The following is a 21,439-nucleotide window of genomic DNA, read 5'->3' on the forward strand; positions in this document are numbered from 1 at the left end:
ATTGATACATGCGCCTCGTCGCTTCTCGGCCTCACTTCGTGACGTGATTGCTCCCCTCCACTATTACCAATCATTGGTTCGACCAATCACAATTTACCAACCCGTACACATAATATTGGTGGGGATACCGTAGAAAAGTAGTGCGGCTAGCAGGAACGTATTTATTAAAGGCGCTCATCGAGAGGACGGTCACCTTAAAGTGTCTCTGAACTGTTGAAGCAATGTAGTACTTGTCATGCCAAACTTCGTGCAAAAGGGTTTATTTTTCCCGCGTTTAAACAGTTCATTTCAGATGTCATACGACCATGTATTGATTACTTTTTTCTTGTAGAGACTATAGAATTACACATTACACGTTATACATATAATTATATTGCAAATTATTATATAAACTACATACTAATATTTATTATTATTAAAATAGATTGTAAAAATATAATGTTTTATATATATATATACATCAAATCAGATCTTTCGTATTAAATTATAATAACAAATTTTTCTTAATTTTTAGTTAATTAAATGTAAATAATGAATGTACTGTAGCAAGCTGTTGCATAAATTTGAAAGTTTCAAGATTAGAATTTATAATATAAGAGATAAATGAATATTTCAATATAGTTATTGTAATATTTAACATAAATTAAATAAAATAACATATCATTAAAATATGTTTAATAATAAAAGATATGACATTAATTTAAAAGAAATAAGAATGGTCACGAGGTCATCGGCATCTATACTTTAAATTACGTTGAACTTTATAAAAATAACTCAATCATTATTGTAACAATAGAAACAATATAATATTAAAAATAATATATGAATAATTGTATGTAACTTTTTTAAAAATTCATATATTTTAAAAACAAATATATTTTATGAATGAAATTATATAAAAAATTATGAAAATTATTAATATAAGGGGGCTAAATCTACATTTCGTTTTTAGTATAGGTACGTACCTATGATCTTTAACTGCGCATGCGCATATCTGTATATATGAAGAGGCTATTCGACTAATCGCATTGGATGTTTCGACTACGCTTTCCGCTATTCGTTTCCTTGTGTTACTTGTGGACATATTTACGTTCTTTTTCAAATTCTTATTATTTTGTGATTACAAAAATCATGTGCTAGCTTTAGAATTTACGTATTTATTGTAATTATATTAATAACATTTTGTTGGATATATAAAATCTCTACGCATCGATACTTTCGTGAAACGTCAACCTAACCCTCAATAAGTGCAGGAGTCACGAATCTGAAATTCCATTATGATATATAAGGTTTTCCTCCAGGTATCCGTGGTATCCATTTTCCTTTCTCTTTCTTGTTTTAATATGCATAATCATTTTCTCCTATTGCATTATTCTTTGTTACTTGGTTATGATTTAAATCGAGGAAATTTTTATTCAAATTTTTTTTCATATAGATAAGAATTTTATAAATATTAATAAATATAATAAAAAATATTTAATTTTTATTATAAAGTTTTAATGATATATATTAATTGATTACTATTTATGTTATATGACATCTTTATTATTATCATCTTATTATTAATGACATCTTAATTGGTTCGAATTATAGTAAAAATTAATTATAAAAATTATTATTAATCTAGGATTTTTAAATAACTTTAACTTGATCTTAAAAATATATATAAACTAAAGTATAATAATTTTTATTAATAAAAAATAGTATTATTTAAACCATAGAAAATATCTTTATGATATATACTTTTATATTTTATATTTTAATATAGATTTCACATTATATTATAATTATCAAAAAAAAAAAAACAAATATGAGATAAAAAGTATGTATTATTAATTTTTTTGAAACAAAAATATTTAAAGCTATATTCTGAAGATTTTAAGTGAAATAGAATTTAATCCCCTACTTCTATAATACTTGTAAACGTCAATGGACGCATGCGCATAAGAGAATATCATGAATAGTCTCGTATAAGATGAAGACAAAAAAGAGGAAAATATATCCAAAAATGTAGTAAAAATAATTTATTGCTGTCATTAATAAATTTCTGTTTATTAGAATTTTTTTAAACAATAACACGTTTATACACATTTCTTAAGAATTAATTAAACTTAATTAAAAGAAAATAAATTAAATGTTTTAAAAAAATAAAAAATGAAAGAATGTTATTCTATAACAATCGAAAAAAAAAATTTAATTTGTGTTTTTTTAGTTTTATATTCTTTGTTTTAATTAGCATGTACTCTACAGAAATTTCAAGTATTTGCAAACAGAATCATTTCTATATTAACTCTTAAATGTCTCCCAGTTCTCCAGAGACATCTCATTCAACCCCTACAATTAGGAAGAGTTCAACGGAAATACTTAAAGATACTATTAATAAATCAATCTGAGAATTTTCTTCATCTAGAACTAGATTTATTTTAAGGATAAACGCTCTTAAATATTTAAAAATTCTCATTCATCATATTTAAAAAGTTCTCAAGGAATTCTTGATTCAATTTGATAAAATATGAAAAATTCCAATTTTTCTTTTTGAATTGTCAATTATTCAATAATCAAATATTTTTGTATTAAATTGAATACTAATCAGAATGATTAATGATTCATATCTACGCTTTTTAGAGATGGCAATGAAGAGGAAGAAAATTCATTGGATTATTTAAGAATGATTCAGAAATATATAAAGCATATGGAATAAAAGATGTATTATTATGATTATTATGTAAATTAATCAGATATCTGAAATAAGAGTATCATGCATCATAAATTATGATTTATATCATTATGATATATAGATTTCCAATCTTCAATTGTTTTGATATAGCATCAAAATAAATAATTTATTACATAAAAAGGAACTTTTAAGAAAATGAAAGGACAGGTTATCGATAATTTATAAAAATCTATTCCTTGATATGTATGATATATAATCCTTGATGTATTCAATTTATTTAAATTATTTTTGCAGTAAAAATTTATGAATTATATAATCATTTTAAACTTCGATTTATTTCATTAACTTTTTTACCCTAATTTATCACATCATTAAATTACTTTTTTATAATCATAATAATTTATTTGTAATTGTAATCATATGCAAAATAATATTATGATTAATAACATTGAATGTTTATGATTAATAATATGAAACACAATATCTCATATTAATGAAGAATTGTATTCTTTCATTAATATATGTAAAGCTTTTTCTTTTCTTTTCGTTAATTAATTTTAAATAATTCAAAAAAATGAGTACTTAAATAATATGAGCTACATACATTTTTTTTTAATTTACACTTAACAAATTTTCAATCTATGGATAAAGTTTTGCAACATCTAATATATAGCTAATGTAACTGAAAAAAAAATATTACTACTATCTTTCATTAACGCGTATTGTATTTTTTATATATTTCGTATAAAACTTTTCTATGTGTTGTATTGTTTTATATTTTAATGTATGTACATAATTTATATTTATATTTATTGCGTGTATATGTATAAAATTTTTCTTAAATTTTGCTTGGAATGCTAATTTAAGAATTTATTTACACAAAGATGTATTCATATGTAAAATTTACATTAATAAACAATACAATATTAATATTATTATTATGAAATATTATTAACAATTAATTTAGAAAAGATTTAATTATGCATTTTTTAAAATATTGATTTATTATATCAAAATTAATATAATTCATTGCATTGAATTATAAATAGAAAAACCTATAATACTTATAATATTTATCAGTCTGTATTGCAATTAATGTGTATGATTTTTAATTATAATATATTCTCTTATAATTGTATTACAATATTAATAATAATGCATAAATATTTTAAATTATTAATTTTAAAATAATGAATAAAAAATAATTTATAGAAAATTATAGTAATTATCATGTAATAAGAGTTTAGCTTGTGAAAAATGTCCATCAATTTCAATGATTTAATCCCTTTTTTAAACAATAATTAATACAATTTTTTTTATTATTTATGCACATTAAAAAATTGTAATATTAATAAAAATATTAAATCTCCAAAATAATATAGATAAAAAAAATATATAAATACAATATAATATTAATATACAATTCTATATAGAAATTCAAAATTCGGAAAAATAAATTAAATTTGCAATACAAAGATGATATATGATATTATATAAAGTTTAAAATTTAAATAAAGTAATTTATTATATATATATACATGTTAAAGAATTTTGTCAGTTATTATTTTGTTTAGTTATTGGATAAGAAATTAAACAGTTCTTCTGCAATTGATTATATTTACTTAAAATTCTCTTATGTTTATTAGTGATGATGAAAAGTGCAAAAAATTGAGTGTACTCGCGCTCTTTTGATGTCAAAGATAAGATATTCGTTGTATGAGTCATATAAAGGTAATATTTAAATTATTTGATCCTACAATATGACTATATCAAAGTGTAAATGACAAATAATTTTTTACTACTTTTTGTAAAAATTGAAATATTTCATGTTTTTAAATATTTATATAATTTATATATAACAAATAAAATTTTTTTTATAATTTGGAATTTAAAAATATTTGTACTACATAACTTACCAATAATTATATTATCATTGCTTATTTCTATATCTCAAAATGATTAAAATATTATATTTTTAGAAATGGATTCAATTATTAAGTAGGAAATATTTGATATAAAAATTTTTTAAACATAAAATATAAAGAAATACAGAAATTCTGGCACGTTTTCAGTACTTTAACATTATTTAACAATAACAGAAGTATAAAATATAAATACCAATATAATTTTTTGTTGTTTATGTTATCTAATAACATTGATTATAAGTAATCAGTGCTTTCCTGAGATGCTAAAAAGTGATGTTAAAATTTACATAAAAATGCATGTATATCATTAATATCAAAGCACACTACGATTTTCCTTTCTTGAATCTTTGTCTTGCTTGTGCTTTACTATATTTGGGATGTTTTTCTTTTTCATTATTCATTTCAGTTTCAATATCATCAAATTCTTCTTTGTTATCACCAAAAAGATCCACTGGAGGTTCTAAAAGTGATTTTCTTTGACATTTTATGAAATAACGGAATCCTTTTGCAATGCCAAAACCCAACATTGCTATAGACATTGTCAATAAGGCCATCAAAAGAGGATGTTGCATCTAATGAAAAAAAAAAATAAAATAACCATTATGAACATTTATTTTAAAACTGATTTTTAAAACTATTAAATCAATTTAATACCGTTAATGTAGGTTTATTTGTAAAAACATAATCTGCAATTACAACTATTACACCAAGTATAATACCAACACCAGCTCCAAGCCAGGGTATTTGTTGATCAGCTAAAAAATAATTTACTATATTAAAATATATAAAATATTTTTAATATAATTATTTTATTATTATTGATACCAATACCTCGTTTGTCTTTAATTAATAATCGGGACACTCTATTCATTGCCTCTAAAATTGTTGGTTCATTTGGTTGAAGAGATAAAGCTTTATTGTAAGATTGAAGTGCTTCACTGAAGCGAAATGTTTGTGATTCTACTTCAGCTTTTCTAAAATAACCCTATAAAAAGATTAAATATGCTATGATTTTATTCAATATATATAAGTATATATTTTGCAAAATTTATTTCTTATTAACAAGCATAAAAATATTATAAATATACCTTGGTCCAATCAGGTTTTAATTGAATTGTCATTAATGCATCTTCCATTGCAAAATGATATTGTTGTAATTTTAAAAATGCATATGATCGATTACTATACAAGGAATAATTCTGTGGATCTAGTTTAATAGCATGAGTATAATGAAACATAGCTTCTTCGTATTTTTGTTCTTTTACACACGCATTTCCGCGTTCCTTGAGATTTTGTACCTTCAATGAAATTGTGATAATGTAATAAGTGAAGTACCGCAATATTAAGTTTAAACTCTTTCATAACGTAAGTAATACAGATTAATATTCAATATTAATTTACATAAAAAGATATTATGTAAATTATATTCGCGTTTATATTTTAATTATTAATTAATTTTTTAAAAGTAAAAATTATAAATATTAAAATATAGATACGAAACAATTATAAATGCTTACCTCTGCTTCGCGTGCGTTCGACATGTTGCACAATAATTTTGGTAATTAATTAAAATAAATTAAAATAAATAATTTTATAAATTATTATCTAACATATGCGTTATCATTGTCCTTCAGAATAATCGTAGTTAATTTCTTATCTATTAAAAATAGTCAACAATAAGAAGCAATCGAAACACCTGCCATGTCGTTTTCACCGGTAAGTACATGCGCGATGAACATTAACATGTGATACTGCACTGCGCATAGTCCTCCACCCGTTGTCAGCTGTATTATGTTAAAAAGTTTAAATAAAACAAGAATATGTTGATATTTTTTCTAATACACAATATTTTTCCATTAAATATTATTAAAAAACTATTCATATAAAAATGAACAACCGAATTTTATAAAATAAAAAGATTTTTTTTCTATTCGATTTGAACAAAAACGATCGAAAATTATCAAATAAAAAAGTTCCTATATTTCGATGGAAGTTTTTTTATTAAATTAGATTAATTAGATATAATGTAATATGATAATAATATATATATTTAAAGTTGTTTTGATTATATATTGAAATACATGTATATATAAGACATGTATTAAGTATTATATTTTTAATGAAAAAAATAGTTATATTATAACCTCTTTTTATATTATAACCTTTTTTTTTATATGAAACATTTTTCATCATAGACAATAATGATGATATAAATCAACATGATATCAGATAAAACAGATTGTATTTCATATATTCTTACTATCAATTATTATACATATACATATATATATATATATATATGTATATATACTCTCATAATAATGACATATATGTAATAGGAATACAAGAATTGAATTGATTCAAGTTATGTGTGTATTTAAATATATATAAAATGGGGATATATAATATTTAAGGACAAAAAATTATAAAAATAGAAAAATAGAAAAAAAACGAGGATTTTTTTTATCATTTTAATATTTGAAATTCTCCATTTCATACAAATTAAGTGGGGGCATTATAATACAAACTTAAAATATATACATCGATATTTCATGAAACTTTTCAAATAACTAATGCAACTCATCCATTTAATCCATAATCTCTAAATTTCTTTCCATTATTATTGATTTATTTATTTTTTTATGTTTTTTTATTTCGCTCGAACCTACATTGTGTATACTGTGCAACGAAACTGGCAAGTCGTCTGAATAAATATTTTTTTTTATAGTTTAATTAGCCGTCAAAATTGATTACGACCAATCTGTTATTTTTAATAAAGAGCATCCATAATACATAAATGGAGAATCGGATACAACCTCATTTTAGTCAGTTCGACGAATGGAATTAGAGGTTTCTCAACGAAACACTCCCTGTCCTGAATCGACGAAATGACAGGCACTAATAGCGAGTGTCAATATTATTTTATTCAGATCGATTATTTGTATCAATTGCTCGAAAGTAACGATCTTTGTTGTAAAATTGTGTTTCAAATAGACTTTTCTTTTTTCTTTCTATTTTTCAATGACTAATATTTATTTGTTTCCGTTTTTATTACTAATATATGAACACGATATCTTCAACCAAAAAATTTTGGTGAAAATAACGGATATACTGATCATTTTTCGAGTACAATACAAAAAAAGGATCGATATAACGGACAGATTAAGAATCCTTACGATTATTGGAGGACAAATGGCAAACATTTGTATTCTCGCCAAGTTGCTGTACTTATTATTGCCCAAATGGGACGGAAGTCACGGATGATTTTGGCACTCCTGTTTTATTTTCTAACGCCTATTCACCTGTGCGATCCTTTTCTATTTTTCCTTACGTGCCTTTTTATCTTTTATTTCATGTCTTTTAATAAATAAAAATTAATATAAAAAATTACAATTCAATAAACACTTTTTTCTATTATCTTCTATTTTATTATGTTTAATTTTAAATTTTATTTTTACTGAATTTACTGAATTTTAACAAAAAATTCAGTAAAAAATGAATAAATTTTAAAACAATGTTATGCAAGTTTATCAGAAAGAAATTATCAGAAATACGATTAACTGAACTGAGAACCACATAATTTAATTATATAAGCAGAATATGACAAAACAAAATAAAAAAGAACAGCCAGGAAAGAAGTGAATCCGCACTGGGATGAAAACTTGTTTTCTACACGCAGCACGTGCGCAATTCGATCGTTGAGTCGATCCGATTCTCCATTATCACGAATCGCCATGTTTATCATATATATACGCTTTTCATTTTTTTTCTTTTTGTTTTCGTTTTCTTATGCACAACCCACATCAGTTATTGTTACTCATTACTGTAAATTGTAAGTGTAAATTGATTTTTTGTCCAGACTTAAAATACATTTTATACATACTCCGTTTACATTCTTGTGTAGTCGTCACCATAATCGTCGTCGTATGAATTGTCAAGCAGTAGTCGTCATACAAGAAAAAACACAATATGTATTTAATTATTACATATGTATATCGTAGCTTGATCTTATTGTAAAAACCATCGACTTACTCACACTTTTTTCTTCTTCGTTCAACAAAGTGAATATCATCATTCTTTTTACATATTAATTGTATTTTCATCATGCTCATAAGTTTCCATTCTAACCTCTTCTTGTTTCTTTTTTTTTTCATGTTCCGAGTAGCATCTTTATAATTTTTTTCTTCATACAATATTTTCACACGTACATATTTAACACACACGGTTCTTATGTTTTCTTTTTTTTTCTTTTGTTCTCGAATAAAACAAAAGCACGCGGGGAAACGGCCGGAACTATGCGTGAAACAGAATCGTAGCAAGAAACGGAGGAAATTGTTTCGCGCAATAGCGTTTCGGTTCTGTGTGTGCCTCTCGCCAATAACCACAAACCAAAGAGTCCACTATAGAAAAGAAATTATCTTTTTCTCTCTTTTTTCCCCTACTTCTCATTCTTTTTCCACCGGTATACTTTATTATTTTAACTATATAGTATTTCGTCAACGATCATACCACGTTTTGGAACACGTATAAAAAGATCTACGTATAATAATTATATTTACAGAAAATAACCATGGATTCGGTTGTGTTGCAACATATATCTTTTTAGATATTAATTAGGCATTAGATATAACATTTAATTCGTTTCGTGAAAATATTTCAGTAGTAGTTGAAAACATAACCTTAACATCACAATTAAATCTTAGATCTAAAATTTTTTTTATTATTTTAAACGAAAATTTCTTTATGCTATAGTGAATATATTAATTGAAATAATTAGGGGATTATATATGTATATATTATAGAAATGAAAAACTTCATTAGTATAATTTTATTCAATAAAATTTGAATATTTAAAAAATATATATATATTAAATGATAAATTTATATTTTAATGAACAATCCCCTAATAACTTTGTGAAATATTTTAGAACACTCATGACTTATTATGGGACATTGTGTTGCTAAAATAATTTATATATGTTCTTTATAAGGCAACAGGCACACGTTATCTAGATGTTTACTATAGTTTGATTAAAATTTTGCATATGATATGATTTCATGAACAATTATTTGATTTATATATTTGTTTTGCGTTTACACAACACAAATAATCGGCTAAATCAAATTCAGATAATTGATACGCATTATGTTTTTTAAATATGCGAATGAATTTTTCGTATTATTTAATTGTTAATACTTTTAATTATAAATCTTCTATATAAATTCAGGATCAGCTACTGACATTGATAAAAATATGCCAATTTAAAATTGATAATTCGCAACATTTTTCGTGTAGTCAACATTTAGACGAAAAATGTTCCCCGCTTACAAAAAATACGATTTTTTTTAAATTTTTTAACAATTTAATTATACTTGGAGATAAATATTGATTTTGAACCGTCGCAACATTGCACATCCCAGTCTAACACTCGAGGATAACATAATCGAATGATTATATTTATGTAATAACATTAATAATAATAATAATAATAATAATAAAGAATAATAATAATTATCATAATAGCAATAATAATAATAATAATTATAATAATCATTAACGGAAGAAAAATGAGGGGGAAAGAAAAAAGAAGTAAAATAGAATATAATCAACAGAATAAGAAAGACAGAATAATAAATCTGTTTTCTTTCCCCCACATATATTATAGTTATTCCAATATTGAAAAGAAATATACATATTTCTTTTTTTTCCATTTATAATCATTTATTATATATCGAGTTAAATCGTTTTCCTCCTGTCGATAATGTTCCACGCAGTCATTCATCGCACTTGCCAACAATATTTAAATATTTTTTTCTTTTTTTCCAGTTTTTGCTTTTGTATATATACCTATATATATATATATATATATATATATAAGAAATGATTGCAAATATAACTATATAATGAATACATGAGCCTTTGTCAAGGGAAGCAATGCAGTGTCGTCAATAAAAGAATCGCGTATTATACATATATTTATCGACGAGATGATCCATTCTATGGGATCGTTTAATCATTTTATGTTGTGTATTTGTATTTGCGCATATATGTGTGATTCTTTTTCTATTTTCGCTTATCGTTCGCTTATTCGTCAAATTTCTTTAAATATAAAGAAAAGAGAAAAAAAGGGAAAAGAGAAAACAACAAGTTTCGTTTTCTTTTCTATATCGTTGTCGTTCCATTTTCCCTGTTCCTTTCATTTTCCGAAAATAATGGAAAGAAAATGCTCAAAATCATTAAAAGATAATATATTGGCCTCGATTGGTAAAGGTGATAGCAGTTAAGAGGACAATGAAAACTCTCAAGCTGCCTTCTATACATTTTAAATCATCATGTTTTATAAATCAATTGAATCATTCGACCATGTGAAGTAATATATATTTAATAAGCACTTAGAGAATATAACTTTCTCTGATAGTATGCAATAATTTTTGTATTTCTTGATAATCGCATTGAAATACCAACCTCGTAATCGTTCCATAGACAAAAGGCATCCATCGTCGTTTTTTATTATTAGAACCAATGAAAACTATTTCGATACGTCATTCATGGTGAGTACGAGATTAGTTTCTATTTCTTTATTATTACTATTTTTTTTATATTTTCTATTTTTTTTTTTTTTTTTGTTATATTTTTTTCTTTATAAACTAACCCTTAATTTGATATGGGTAATAGAAATCATGTTTCTTCGTTCTCCTTTATTCTAATTTTCTTCACCGTCCAAAGTAACATTCATGGATGATTTTTAATGAGTATATTTTATACTTCTCTCTTTTTCGCGTATCACGAAGTTTCCTTTCTTACGTTTAATTCGATTTTGTCCCTTGCTCGAGCACCTTCATGGATAATAACTTCGATGTGACGGACAAAAAGGATGGTTAAACGAAAAAAGTCAAGTATCGTTTAATTCTAAGATTCTGTAATTATCCGATATCTATTACTAATAATACGTACTATTGGTAATACAAAATAAATATTCATCCAATTTATTTTGTTTCAGTCAATTCGGAAACATTATGATGTGTTCGAGCAAAGTTTAAAATTACCCAATATCTATGTATATTTCTAAGGCTATTCCTGTACAAAATGATGTCACATGCTTAGATCATCAAGATTAATGAATGTTATGTATATACAAAAAATTACAACTTCTTCATGTCTTAACCTCTCGAATGTTTAAACGTTATTTTTTTTGCTACAGATACATGCATACATACATGTTAACCCAAATTCTATGATAGGTTATGCAACAATATGTACCCTTCGTATTGTATATTTGCAAAAATCAATTTACATATATCGAAACGTTAGCTCGTCGGACGATCATTATAATTAACTAAAACTCAAATTTTTTGATACGATAGCGATAATATTTACGATTAATTTCGATGTACGTGGAAAGATTTGAAAGATCTTTCCTTATCGATAATACTCAAATTATAAACATTTCTTACGATTGTGAAATGTATATATTTATTATGCGAATCGTAAAAGCGTAGTATCGTATCGCTTAATGTAAAAACAATGACGAACGAACAATTCGCGCGTTTACGTCATTGTGTCGAAGAAGTTAACATTTCGATTAATCGTGTCAGACAACATGGAATCAACGAAAGGAAAAAAAAGTGATCACGGGATCCCATTCTATCATATTGCAAATATAGGTTTCCAATTGATGAGATATTTCTTCATCGAATCTCTATCGAACGAAATCTTTATGCAATCTATGTTATTACAAAGATTCTAACATCACAGTCAAAAAATATAGTACTATGCGATAAACAAATGTTATATCGCTCGTCAGGTAACTCATTCGTCAATAAAGATCTACCATAATAAGCAAGGAAGAAAATGACCATAGCAATATTTCCAGGCCTAAATTATGCCCGTTTTGTTATCCAATAACTTGTTGTCACGATTATCCTTTCTCTTCCCTTCCCTCTATATCTTATCACATACGACAAACGATTTATGTTGCAACAATAAATGAATCTAATTTGAAGCATTCTTCTCTCATAAGAAACATTGGAAAATTTCTTCGTTGTTGGTAATATCTTTGAAAGCATTCACCGTAAGAATTCGAAATTGCATTTCGACGAGAAACTCCAATATCATATTGCAATGAAGTGGAAATATTAGTACATTCACACATTATGTGTCACGCGAAAAAGAAAGAACACGATTGGAAATTAGTTTTTGTTGGCAATTATGACTTGCGCATGTACGAAATGCAGTACCGAACTAGTCACGCGATCTATACATCGTTTAATTAACTACTTAATGCACTTCATTTGGATTGATATGATTTTACGTATCGCATATTTTCCAACTTAATTGATTGATTCGTTAAAAACAAACGGAAATGAAACTTCCTTTATTCGAAAGCGTAATTTTCTTTGCTTAGATATTTTATGAAAATCGTAAATGAAATTGGAAAGTTTATTATAAGATTGGTATACCAGAACATACTGTTTTGTCAAGACATGAGATCTTTTTATACATGTGTTATAACGATCATAAAATGATGGATAGTGTAATTAAAAACCGGATTTTGTATAATCAGATAACCAGTAATATTAGATATTTCCTTTTTATAATTGCAATTTTTAGTAATAAGTTTGTTGATATTAAATCATATTAATTAATTGATTATTATTTAAGATTAAATCAAATACTTGAAAATAAAACAAAATATATAAAATAAAATTTAAAAAAAATGTTAAGATAAACAACTATATCTACGATTGTAACTAAATTATAAATTTTTATATTCTAATAATTAAAAGTATTGCAAAAGCTCTATTATTTCATGTTATAACATATCATCTAACAAAAATATTTATCTTTATTTCATTGATATCAGTGATTTAAATTTAATCTAATATATTGCATGATTTTTAGCATATGATTTAAAATATTAAAATATTGTAATGAACAATTCTATTGATGAATAGTTTAAATGATTGTGTCAAAATTCGTTAAAAAAAACTTAATTTTTTTTCCAAAAATAAATAAATAAAAGGAAACAAATTTACTTTCGATTGAAGTGTCGAAATAAAAAATTTGAATTAAATATTGATCTAAATTTTCAATGGTCTTTGATAAAAATCTATTACATTTAATATTTTATTCGATGATTTAAAATATTTTCAGAACACACGTCGAAAAATATGATTAACAAATCACAAGATAAAATTTTGTATATTATATAACCTATATAAGAGAATTTTTTTTAATTTGTTTCTCATGTTTATAAAGATTGTATCCTACAAATCATTTTGATTTTTTTTCTTAAATCGTTCTCCTCGCTTAGCCACGTGATGGAACTATATTCATGCAATATTATATAACGAGAAATTTTTCTGTTATGTCAGGACGGCCGAAAGAGGCAGTGGAGACAGGGATGGACAATAAAATTAAAATAATCTATTGTTACTTTTGTAATAATTTGAAGATTTGATTATCGAAATTATCAGGATTACCGGGAAAAAACTATGATGACAATAAATAATTAAAAAAAAAATCTGAAAAAGTAGTCAATTATTAAGAATATATTTTTATATATGAATGTTTAAGCTTTTTAATCTTTGTCCTATTAAATATTTTTTTTTAAACTTTAGAGAAATTGTGCAAATATTTTTATTATAATTTCATCTATTTTTAATAAGAGATTTTTATTATATTCATTTTACAGTACATCTTAACTAGCATTTGACAGAAAATAAATTTAATTTATTTTTAACAAAAGTGAGAATTTTTAGAAACACATTCACAGATTGAAAAGTTTGTCAATTTTGCTCAAGCGTTATAACGAGGAATTTTCTACCAATAGGAACACTAACAACAAGTTTGAAGCGAAAGACTTTGCGAAAAGAATGATCGAAGAAATCTCGTTTCGAAGAATGTCCAAAGCGTCGACAAATTGATAGAACTCAGCGACGCTTTACGATTATTAGATGATTAACGATAACATTTAGAAAGAGAAAGGGGGACCGTGAAAAAAAATATAAAAAAGTCGACACCAATAAAACACCAATGAAAAGTCTAACAACTTAAATTTTAATTTTATCTAAAGCGCGGCACATCATCTCACTTTTTTTTCGTTTTACACAACTTCCTCAACTAAGACACGAAAATTCTCTTTTTAAAAATTTATCTAAGTATATATCATTTCGATAATGATACGTTTTCTCCATGAACAAGGAGGAAATGAGGAGTAAGGAAAGGGAGACAGTTTCTTTACAAATGATACTTTTTTCTAAAACTCGTTAATACATGTTTCTAATAAGTTCCTTCTTTAGACATAAAAAGAAAAATATTTCTGAAAATTTTCCTCTCTTATCAGTGTTCACACGTATTAATATCGTAAGAAATAATGCACATGGAATTACGCTAAATATATTGTATATATATATATTTTTATAATATATATGTATATAAGTATAGTCATTATACTCTTGCTTCGCTAAAATTGGCACTTGGATTTTCTGCTTTTTTCCTTTTATTCTTAAGCTTTGAAAAAATTAAAAGAAAAAAATTTTAAAAAGAAAAGAGTGAGAGAGAGAGAGAGAGAGAGAGAGAGAGAGAGAGAGAGAGAGCCAAAGATTGAAACAGACATAATAATTAATAGAATTTACTCGTCAAAAATTTTGATTCGCGAAAAAAGTCTGATACTGTTCTTTCTTTACTTGATGATAAAACACTACGTATATATATACATATACGTACACGTGTATATATCTGAAAATCGATGATAAAGTGTGAATCATCTTTCGAAATCTTCCGTCGATTCAATGACTTGAACGTGATTATTTCGTCGTTTAAAGATTTCTTTTTTAAGAAATGAAGTAAGAAGATAGATATATTACTTTTTTTGTTAAATTCGTATACAAAAACAAATAAATAAGGAAACGTGATAATACCGAATAAAGAATGATTTATAAAGGAATGAAAAGAAGATTATATTCTTTCAAAGACGAATGAAACATAATAGAAGAAAAATTTTTTAAAAAAGCTAGAAATATCGAAAAATAAGATTTTAAGAAACAAAAAATTTAAAAAGGATAAAAAATAAAGTGTAAACAAGAGACTGATCTAAACATCTTGGAATTTTGATTAATCTTAAATTGATCACGCGATCTTCGATTTTGAATATACTCGACGATAACAAAACGTGTGTTTATAAATTGCACATGATTGATACATGTGTTTGTAATTTCGATCATTCAAATAAATTCGATATCAAAAGTTTTGAGAAATCAAATCTGTAACGATATAATAAGGTAATAAGGAAAAAAATGTAGGAGGCGATAGAAATGAAATTCTTTTCGTTTGAAGCGTTTTAACAACGGAATAACGAAATTGATAATATACAGATGATCAAACTTAATCATTACGAATTATCAAATGCATTGTTAAGAGCACTTACTTCGCTATGACGTTATTTTCTATACAGATATCATTTATTCCAATAGTTTTGAGCTTATATACTGAGCTTCAAATATTTATGCAAGTCTAAAAGAACTAATAATGAGATAAATCTCTAATGTACTATTCTCATCTGATATTCTGTTCTCATTTCATGCATATTCCATTGAGTATTTGGATCCATTGAATGTATATACTCTCACGTTTGAAATGTGGCGCAATTATTGCATCGTTTACTTAAGTTGCACTTGAATTTTACGATTTTCTATAAATCGAGTGTTTTTTAATTCAGTCTCTTCAAACATTGTTTCTGCTTCAATTCGATTATGATTTTACACTCTTGATTGATATTATTTATATACACGTTGATTGTGACAATAACAAAAATAAACATATAAAATTTCGTAAGAAATTGTACATAAAATTAATTGAAATTAATCAAAAAAAAAAAAAAAAACGGAGAGAATATTATTTAAATAATTGATTTAAATCTTCTTTTTTCTTGGATTATTATTTCACTATTTTATTATTTTTTTTTTAACCTTACTACTTACGTCATAGGAATGTTATACAAATTTAGTATATATAAATGATATATATACTAAATATAATTTCATTTGTTCTATAATCAGTGCGCGAATAATGAAAATATAAAAATCAAAATTGGAATATTTACTAATTATATTTATTAATCTAAATACGAATATTTTACTGAACCATCGTACACCGAAGTGAATATGTATGGCACAGTATGACAATATTAAAAGAACTTTCTGAAAACTTTTTTCTCTCTTTTACGCGTTTTCTTTTTATTCTGCGCATTGTATAAATATCTGTTGTATATAATTACATTCACTATTTTTCCATAATTCTCTGGTTTGATTGTAAAAAGTGGTAAAGTGTAATGAGAGTAAAAAGAAACGCATGAATTAATATTTCATAATTTTTATTATATTTTTTTTTTTTTCGTAAATGCAGGGGAAAAAGAGTGAGTAAAGATAAAATTGCCTATCAATTACATCTACAAAAAAAGGGACATAGTCCAAATTAAATAACAATGATTCCTATTATTTTTTAGTTACAACTAAAACCATATCTATTTCGATATTAGCATTTTTACAATTATTATTTATTTCCGTGAATTCACACACGATAGATCTTATAATGGTATATATGTATATATTTATTTATTTATTCATATAGACATATTTTTATATATAAAAATAGGTTAAATTAATTTATCTTGAATATCTATGAATATGGTTTTTTACATAAGATTTGCATTTTTTAAATTCGTTGCAGTCAGTAGAAAATACTTGTCAACACTGTGCCATGCATACTTCTGTAGCGCCCAGTTAATCTTTTCTTCTTAATAACAAGATCATTTAATATTTTAAAACTTTCGTTACTTTGTCTTTCTCTTCTCTTTAACCCCATCAAATGCATTTATAAATCGATGTTTCCAGATATCTATACACTTTCTTCTCATTAATGTTGTGGATAAGTATAAATATAATACATAAAAAGAGCAAATACATTGCACAGAGAGTTTTAAGAAGAGCAAACAATGAATCTATAAAATATCTAATAACAAATTCAGAATTTTTTTTATTCTTTGCTCAAAAATCTTTCAAAAAGATAAGAAACTTTCAAAAGATAACGAATTACATCAATTATTAATTTATAAACGAATTATACTTTTTGTTGTGTGTATAAGCATAATTAATATTTTAAAATGTTCTAATAAAAAATTATATTAAGGATATGTCTTTTTAAAATATAAATTAAGAGTTAAATTATAATGGTTTAAAATCCATCATATATGGAACGCTAATCATTTATCAATATTTACTTTTTAAGAATATAATAATATATTTCAGCAAATTATAAATAATGTAAGGGATTTGGATAGAAAAAGAAAAAGAAAACTCAAAGCGCAAATAACGATGTACGATAAAATTTCAGTAAAAATATAACAAGGACTTCATTCAAGGCAAGCTTAACTATCCTTTCATTATTAAAAAAGAGTTGTAATAATATTGGACGTTTTAATATTCAATTTTAATCTTCTAACAATTTTCAAAGTATATTTATATAAACCTAAATGAATATATCAAAGAAGAAACATAAAACTCATATAATATTTAAACGAAACAGATCAAATCAAAAAATTCATTTTTTTTTAATTAAATTTATATATATAAGAAAAAAATTATTATAAAATTTTTAAATTGAAACTATAATATTTTCGCATATTAAAACAATCACTACATGGAAGAAGAAAGTTCAAACATGTATCCTATAAGAGTGTAAAACCCTATATACCAATATTTAAATTCCTAAGATCGTCAATATCATACAAATTTCATTCACATAAATGGCGATGTATACGCAATATATTGAATTAATACGTGCCAAATTCTCTTTCTTTATATTATTCTTTCTCGATTCCTTCACTTTCTATCACAAAGCACTCGCAATTATCTGCAAATCCTTATTGAATGTGAAACAAAAACGCGAAATAAAAAACACTCATCTCGTATACAAATATAAAAGGCAACTGCGTATCAATTTGAAAAGAGAGAAAAAAAAAAACGAAGAAATTAAAGGCAATGGCATAAAAGGACACGTTCAAAATTACTACATTTAAAATTCATCCAATATGCTTATGCATTCGATTTCAAAAATAACATAGTAAACAGATAAAAAGATATTTTAGAAACTTCAACATTGTAAACTTTCGTTACACATTCGATGGAAAACATTAGCTTGATTAACATCGTTTTTCGTTTCTTTCATTTTTCTCTAACAAAGAATTTGCATTATATCTATCTACCTAACTATTCGAACAATAATGATAGCAGTAGCATCAATAATTATATTAGTATTTATCGTCATAATAATAATATTAATTACACGAAGAAGATATTCATACGCGTAATAAATTGGCGCACACTGTACAACATATTATATACTATATATTTATCGCCGATGACGACTATTAATAATAATTACTATAAGAAACTTATTTATTTTAATATTTCGATTTTATTGTTTTATTTTTTCTTATTTCACTTATATATATATATATGTATGTATATTTTTTTTGTATTTTTATTTTGCTGCGTATGAAATGTTTGATCATATCGATGATGGCGCTGAGCATTCTTTCTTTCAGTGACTAATAAGATTTTCGAAATCGTATAAAATGGATCTACCCTAGCATACGATATACACAACCGGAACCACTACGAGCGATCGCGTGATTTGGAAGGGGCAAGGTCCATTTTGTTTCCATTTTCCATTCTTTAACTTCAGTTCTGTTTCTTCCAAAATGAAAAATATGTAATATGCAAACTGTATTAACCGTACAGTGATTCGCTTTGTTATATCACTTTATGGCAGATAAATCTAAAAAGTATTTGTAATGTATTCTTATTCTTTCTTTTTTTGTTTATTATGTTTTTTTTCACTTTTAACTTTTTTTAAATTTTATTTTAATTGTTGCAATATTGGTTCCCAACTTGTGCCATTTTTTTGCTTGATTTAGGAAAGATATAGCGACCATATTTACGACATACAGTGCGGGCCAAGTGGTGAAGAAAAAAAAAAAAAAGAGAACGAAGAAATAACAAAGAATTATTTTTTTAGATTTGTGAAGCATAAATGGTCTCTCTCTCTTAGCAGAAAAATTAATAATTCATTTCTTTCTAATTCTAACGAGACTCTTTGAACAAACATAAAATAAAAAAAAAAAAAGAAAAGAAAAAAAAGAAAAAAAAAGAACAAAAAGAAAGAAATTGGCGAGTAGCAGATCTTATGTACGATTCGCGGCAGTTTGTGGACAGTCTGTGCTAATCTTTTTCTTTCTTCCTGCCGGCAGAAAAAAGAAATATAGTCTTTTCCGGACGTGGCACATGATAAGCCCTTACTAACTTTTGGACCCTCTTCTCGCATTCGCATTTGTATTTTTTTTTTTTGTTTGTTTAATCTAATTCTTAAATTGGACGACACACTTGGACGTGCGCACGGTAAGTAACTAATTATATAGAATTAATTACTGTTTTTTCAATTGTCTTCTTTCTTCATTTTTTATTCTATTATTCTTTTTTTATCCCTCGTAGGAGGTGAGAGTTCTCGAAGAAATACGTCCCTATGTATTTCAGTTCGAGCGTTTATGTCTAGCTCTTCGCGAATGCCCTTCTTTTTCTCATTGTTTTCTCTCTCTCTTCGGATGGACTTTTATTTCATTCCTTTTTTTTTTTCTTTCATTTCCTTTTTTCCCCCGAAATGTACCGATTGTCGTTAAAAAGCCCCTTTATCGATGTAGTTACCATTGGTCGAAGTAGCACGCAAGCGCGTCACGACGATCGCTCGCGATCACACAAAAGCGCAAGTCGAAGAGATCATCACAGTCGCGCGCACAAATCAATTATAGAAGAGAAATCTTCGACTTTCGCAATTTTAACAACAGCATGAAGGTTCTTGTTCTTGTTGCAACCCCGGCTCAGACAGTACTTGACTTTGTTTTCGACGACAGAACCAGGAACCATATGGACCGTTTAGATCAGCCTTGGAACATGCCGAGAAAATGCAAATTCTGCGACAACGAAGACAGTAACGTACCGACAATTGAAAAAAGATTGAATATAAGAGGCGGCCTTTTCAGTTTGTGTCAGTAGTGCAAACTGTCCATTTCCTTAATTTCGTTGGTACCATTAGCATTACTGCTGCTTGTCATCCCACCGCCACAGTTTTGCGTATCGTACTCCAATACTAGCCGTTTAATGTGACTTAGCTTCTCGTGCAGATAATGAAATCGACGTTTTATTTCTTTATGTACAGGGTCCCGTTTAGTTTCGTTATAGTCATGCAAAATTTGCCGTCTTACTTCCTATAAAATACAATATAAAAATAATTAAAATCTTTAATAGTATAATATATTATAATTTATGAAATATTTATAAAATATTTATGAAAAAAATGAGTTATCGTATTATTTATATAAATACAGTACCTCGTACTCTTCCCAGTTCCCAGAGGCTTCTTCTTGTTTCAAACGTTCCTGAAGCTGCGTGAACCGTTTAGATACATTTGCTACTTGAGCATGCAATCGTCGATATTCTTCATAATCAGCATTAAATTCTGCTTTGTAACGTCTTCTCTGTTCTGAACTACTTATTGTCGTGTAATACCTATAAGCAATTTGTTAAATACGTTACACACATATATATATATATATAAAATAACTTTTATATTTTGTTCAATGATATACAAATTTAACTTCATTGAGAAAAATAAAATTGAAATTCTGATTTCTTTATTTTATCTCCATTATTATATATATTAATGTAAATGTTTAAGTCTTTAAACATATCTAAAAACAATAAACAGAATATTAAAATAATC

At 25.5% G+C, this 21,439-nt stretch overlaps 2 protein-coding genes and 1 long non-coding RNA gene across 7 annotated transcripts in view; 1 reads left to right on the top strand and 2 right to left on the bottom strand.

Annotated features, from left to right (window-relative positions):
* The first annotated feature begins 43 nt into the window (after positions 1–43).
* LOC133666238 (uncharacterized) lies at positions 44–3,612 on the top strand. The gene is made up of 2 exons (XR_009830084.1): positions 44–1,301; positions 2,626–3,612. It is a non-coding gene; the product is annotated as an uncharacterized LOC133666238 (long non-coding RNA).
* A 662-nt stretch (positions 3,613–4,274) lies between these two features.
* LOC108001674 (small glutamine-rich tetratricopeptide repeat-containing protein beta) lies at positions 4,275–19,939 on the bottom strand. 4 transcript variants are annotated; one of them, XM_062076189.1, is made up of 6 exons: positions 8,639–19,939; positions 6,120–6,386; positions 5,691–5,900; positions 5,434–5,587; positions 5,257–5,357; positions 4,275–5,174 (listed from the first exon to the last, which is right to left on the bottom strand). In XM_062076189.1, exons 2-6 carry the CDS (start codon positions 6,141–6,143, stop codon positions 4,926–4,928), a joined length of 738 nt encoding a protein of 245 aa, XP_061932173.1. In that variant the 5' UTR covers positions 6,144–6,386; positions 8,639–19,939; the 3' UTR covers positions 4,275–4,925. The 4 variants fall into 4 exon arrangements, with proteins under 4 accessions (XP_061932173.1, XP_061932172.1, XP_061932170.1 ...); XM_062076188.1 differs by having other exon boundaries at positions 8,635–19,939; XM_062076186.1 differs by having other exon boundaries at positions 6,299–6,386; positions 8,486–19,939.
* Positions 19,940–20,259: 320 nt separating this feature from the next.
* The window catches only part of LOC108001539 (RNA polymerase II elongation factor Ell), a 117,149-nt gene continuing 115,969 nt past the window's right edge, over positions 20,260–21,439 (bottom strand). For both annotated transcript variants that reach the window (XM_017062578.3, XM_062076185.1), the window contains 2 exons: positions 21,048–21,225; positions 20,260–20,924 (listed from right to left, as the gene is read on the bottom strand). In XM_017062578.3, the coding sequence (XP_016918067.2) occupies positions 20,706–20,924; positions 21,048–21,225 (397 nt within the window). In that variant the 3' untranslated portion in view covers positions 20,260–20,705. The remainder of the gene's footprint in view (positions 20,925–21,047; positions 21,226–21,439) is intronic.

This window comes from Apis cerana, linkage group LG6 (genome assembly GCF_029169275.1).
Source record: "Apis cerana isolate GH-2021 linkage group LG6, AcerK_1.0, whole genome shotgun sequence".
NCBI classification, from domain to species: Eukaryota; Metazoa; Arthropoda; class Insecta; order Hymenoptera; family Apidae; genus Apis; species Apis cerana.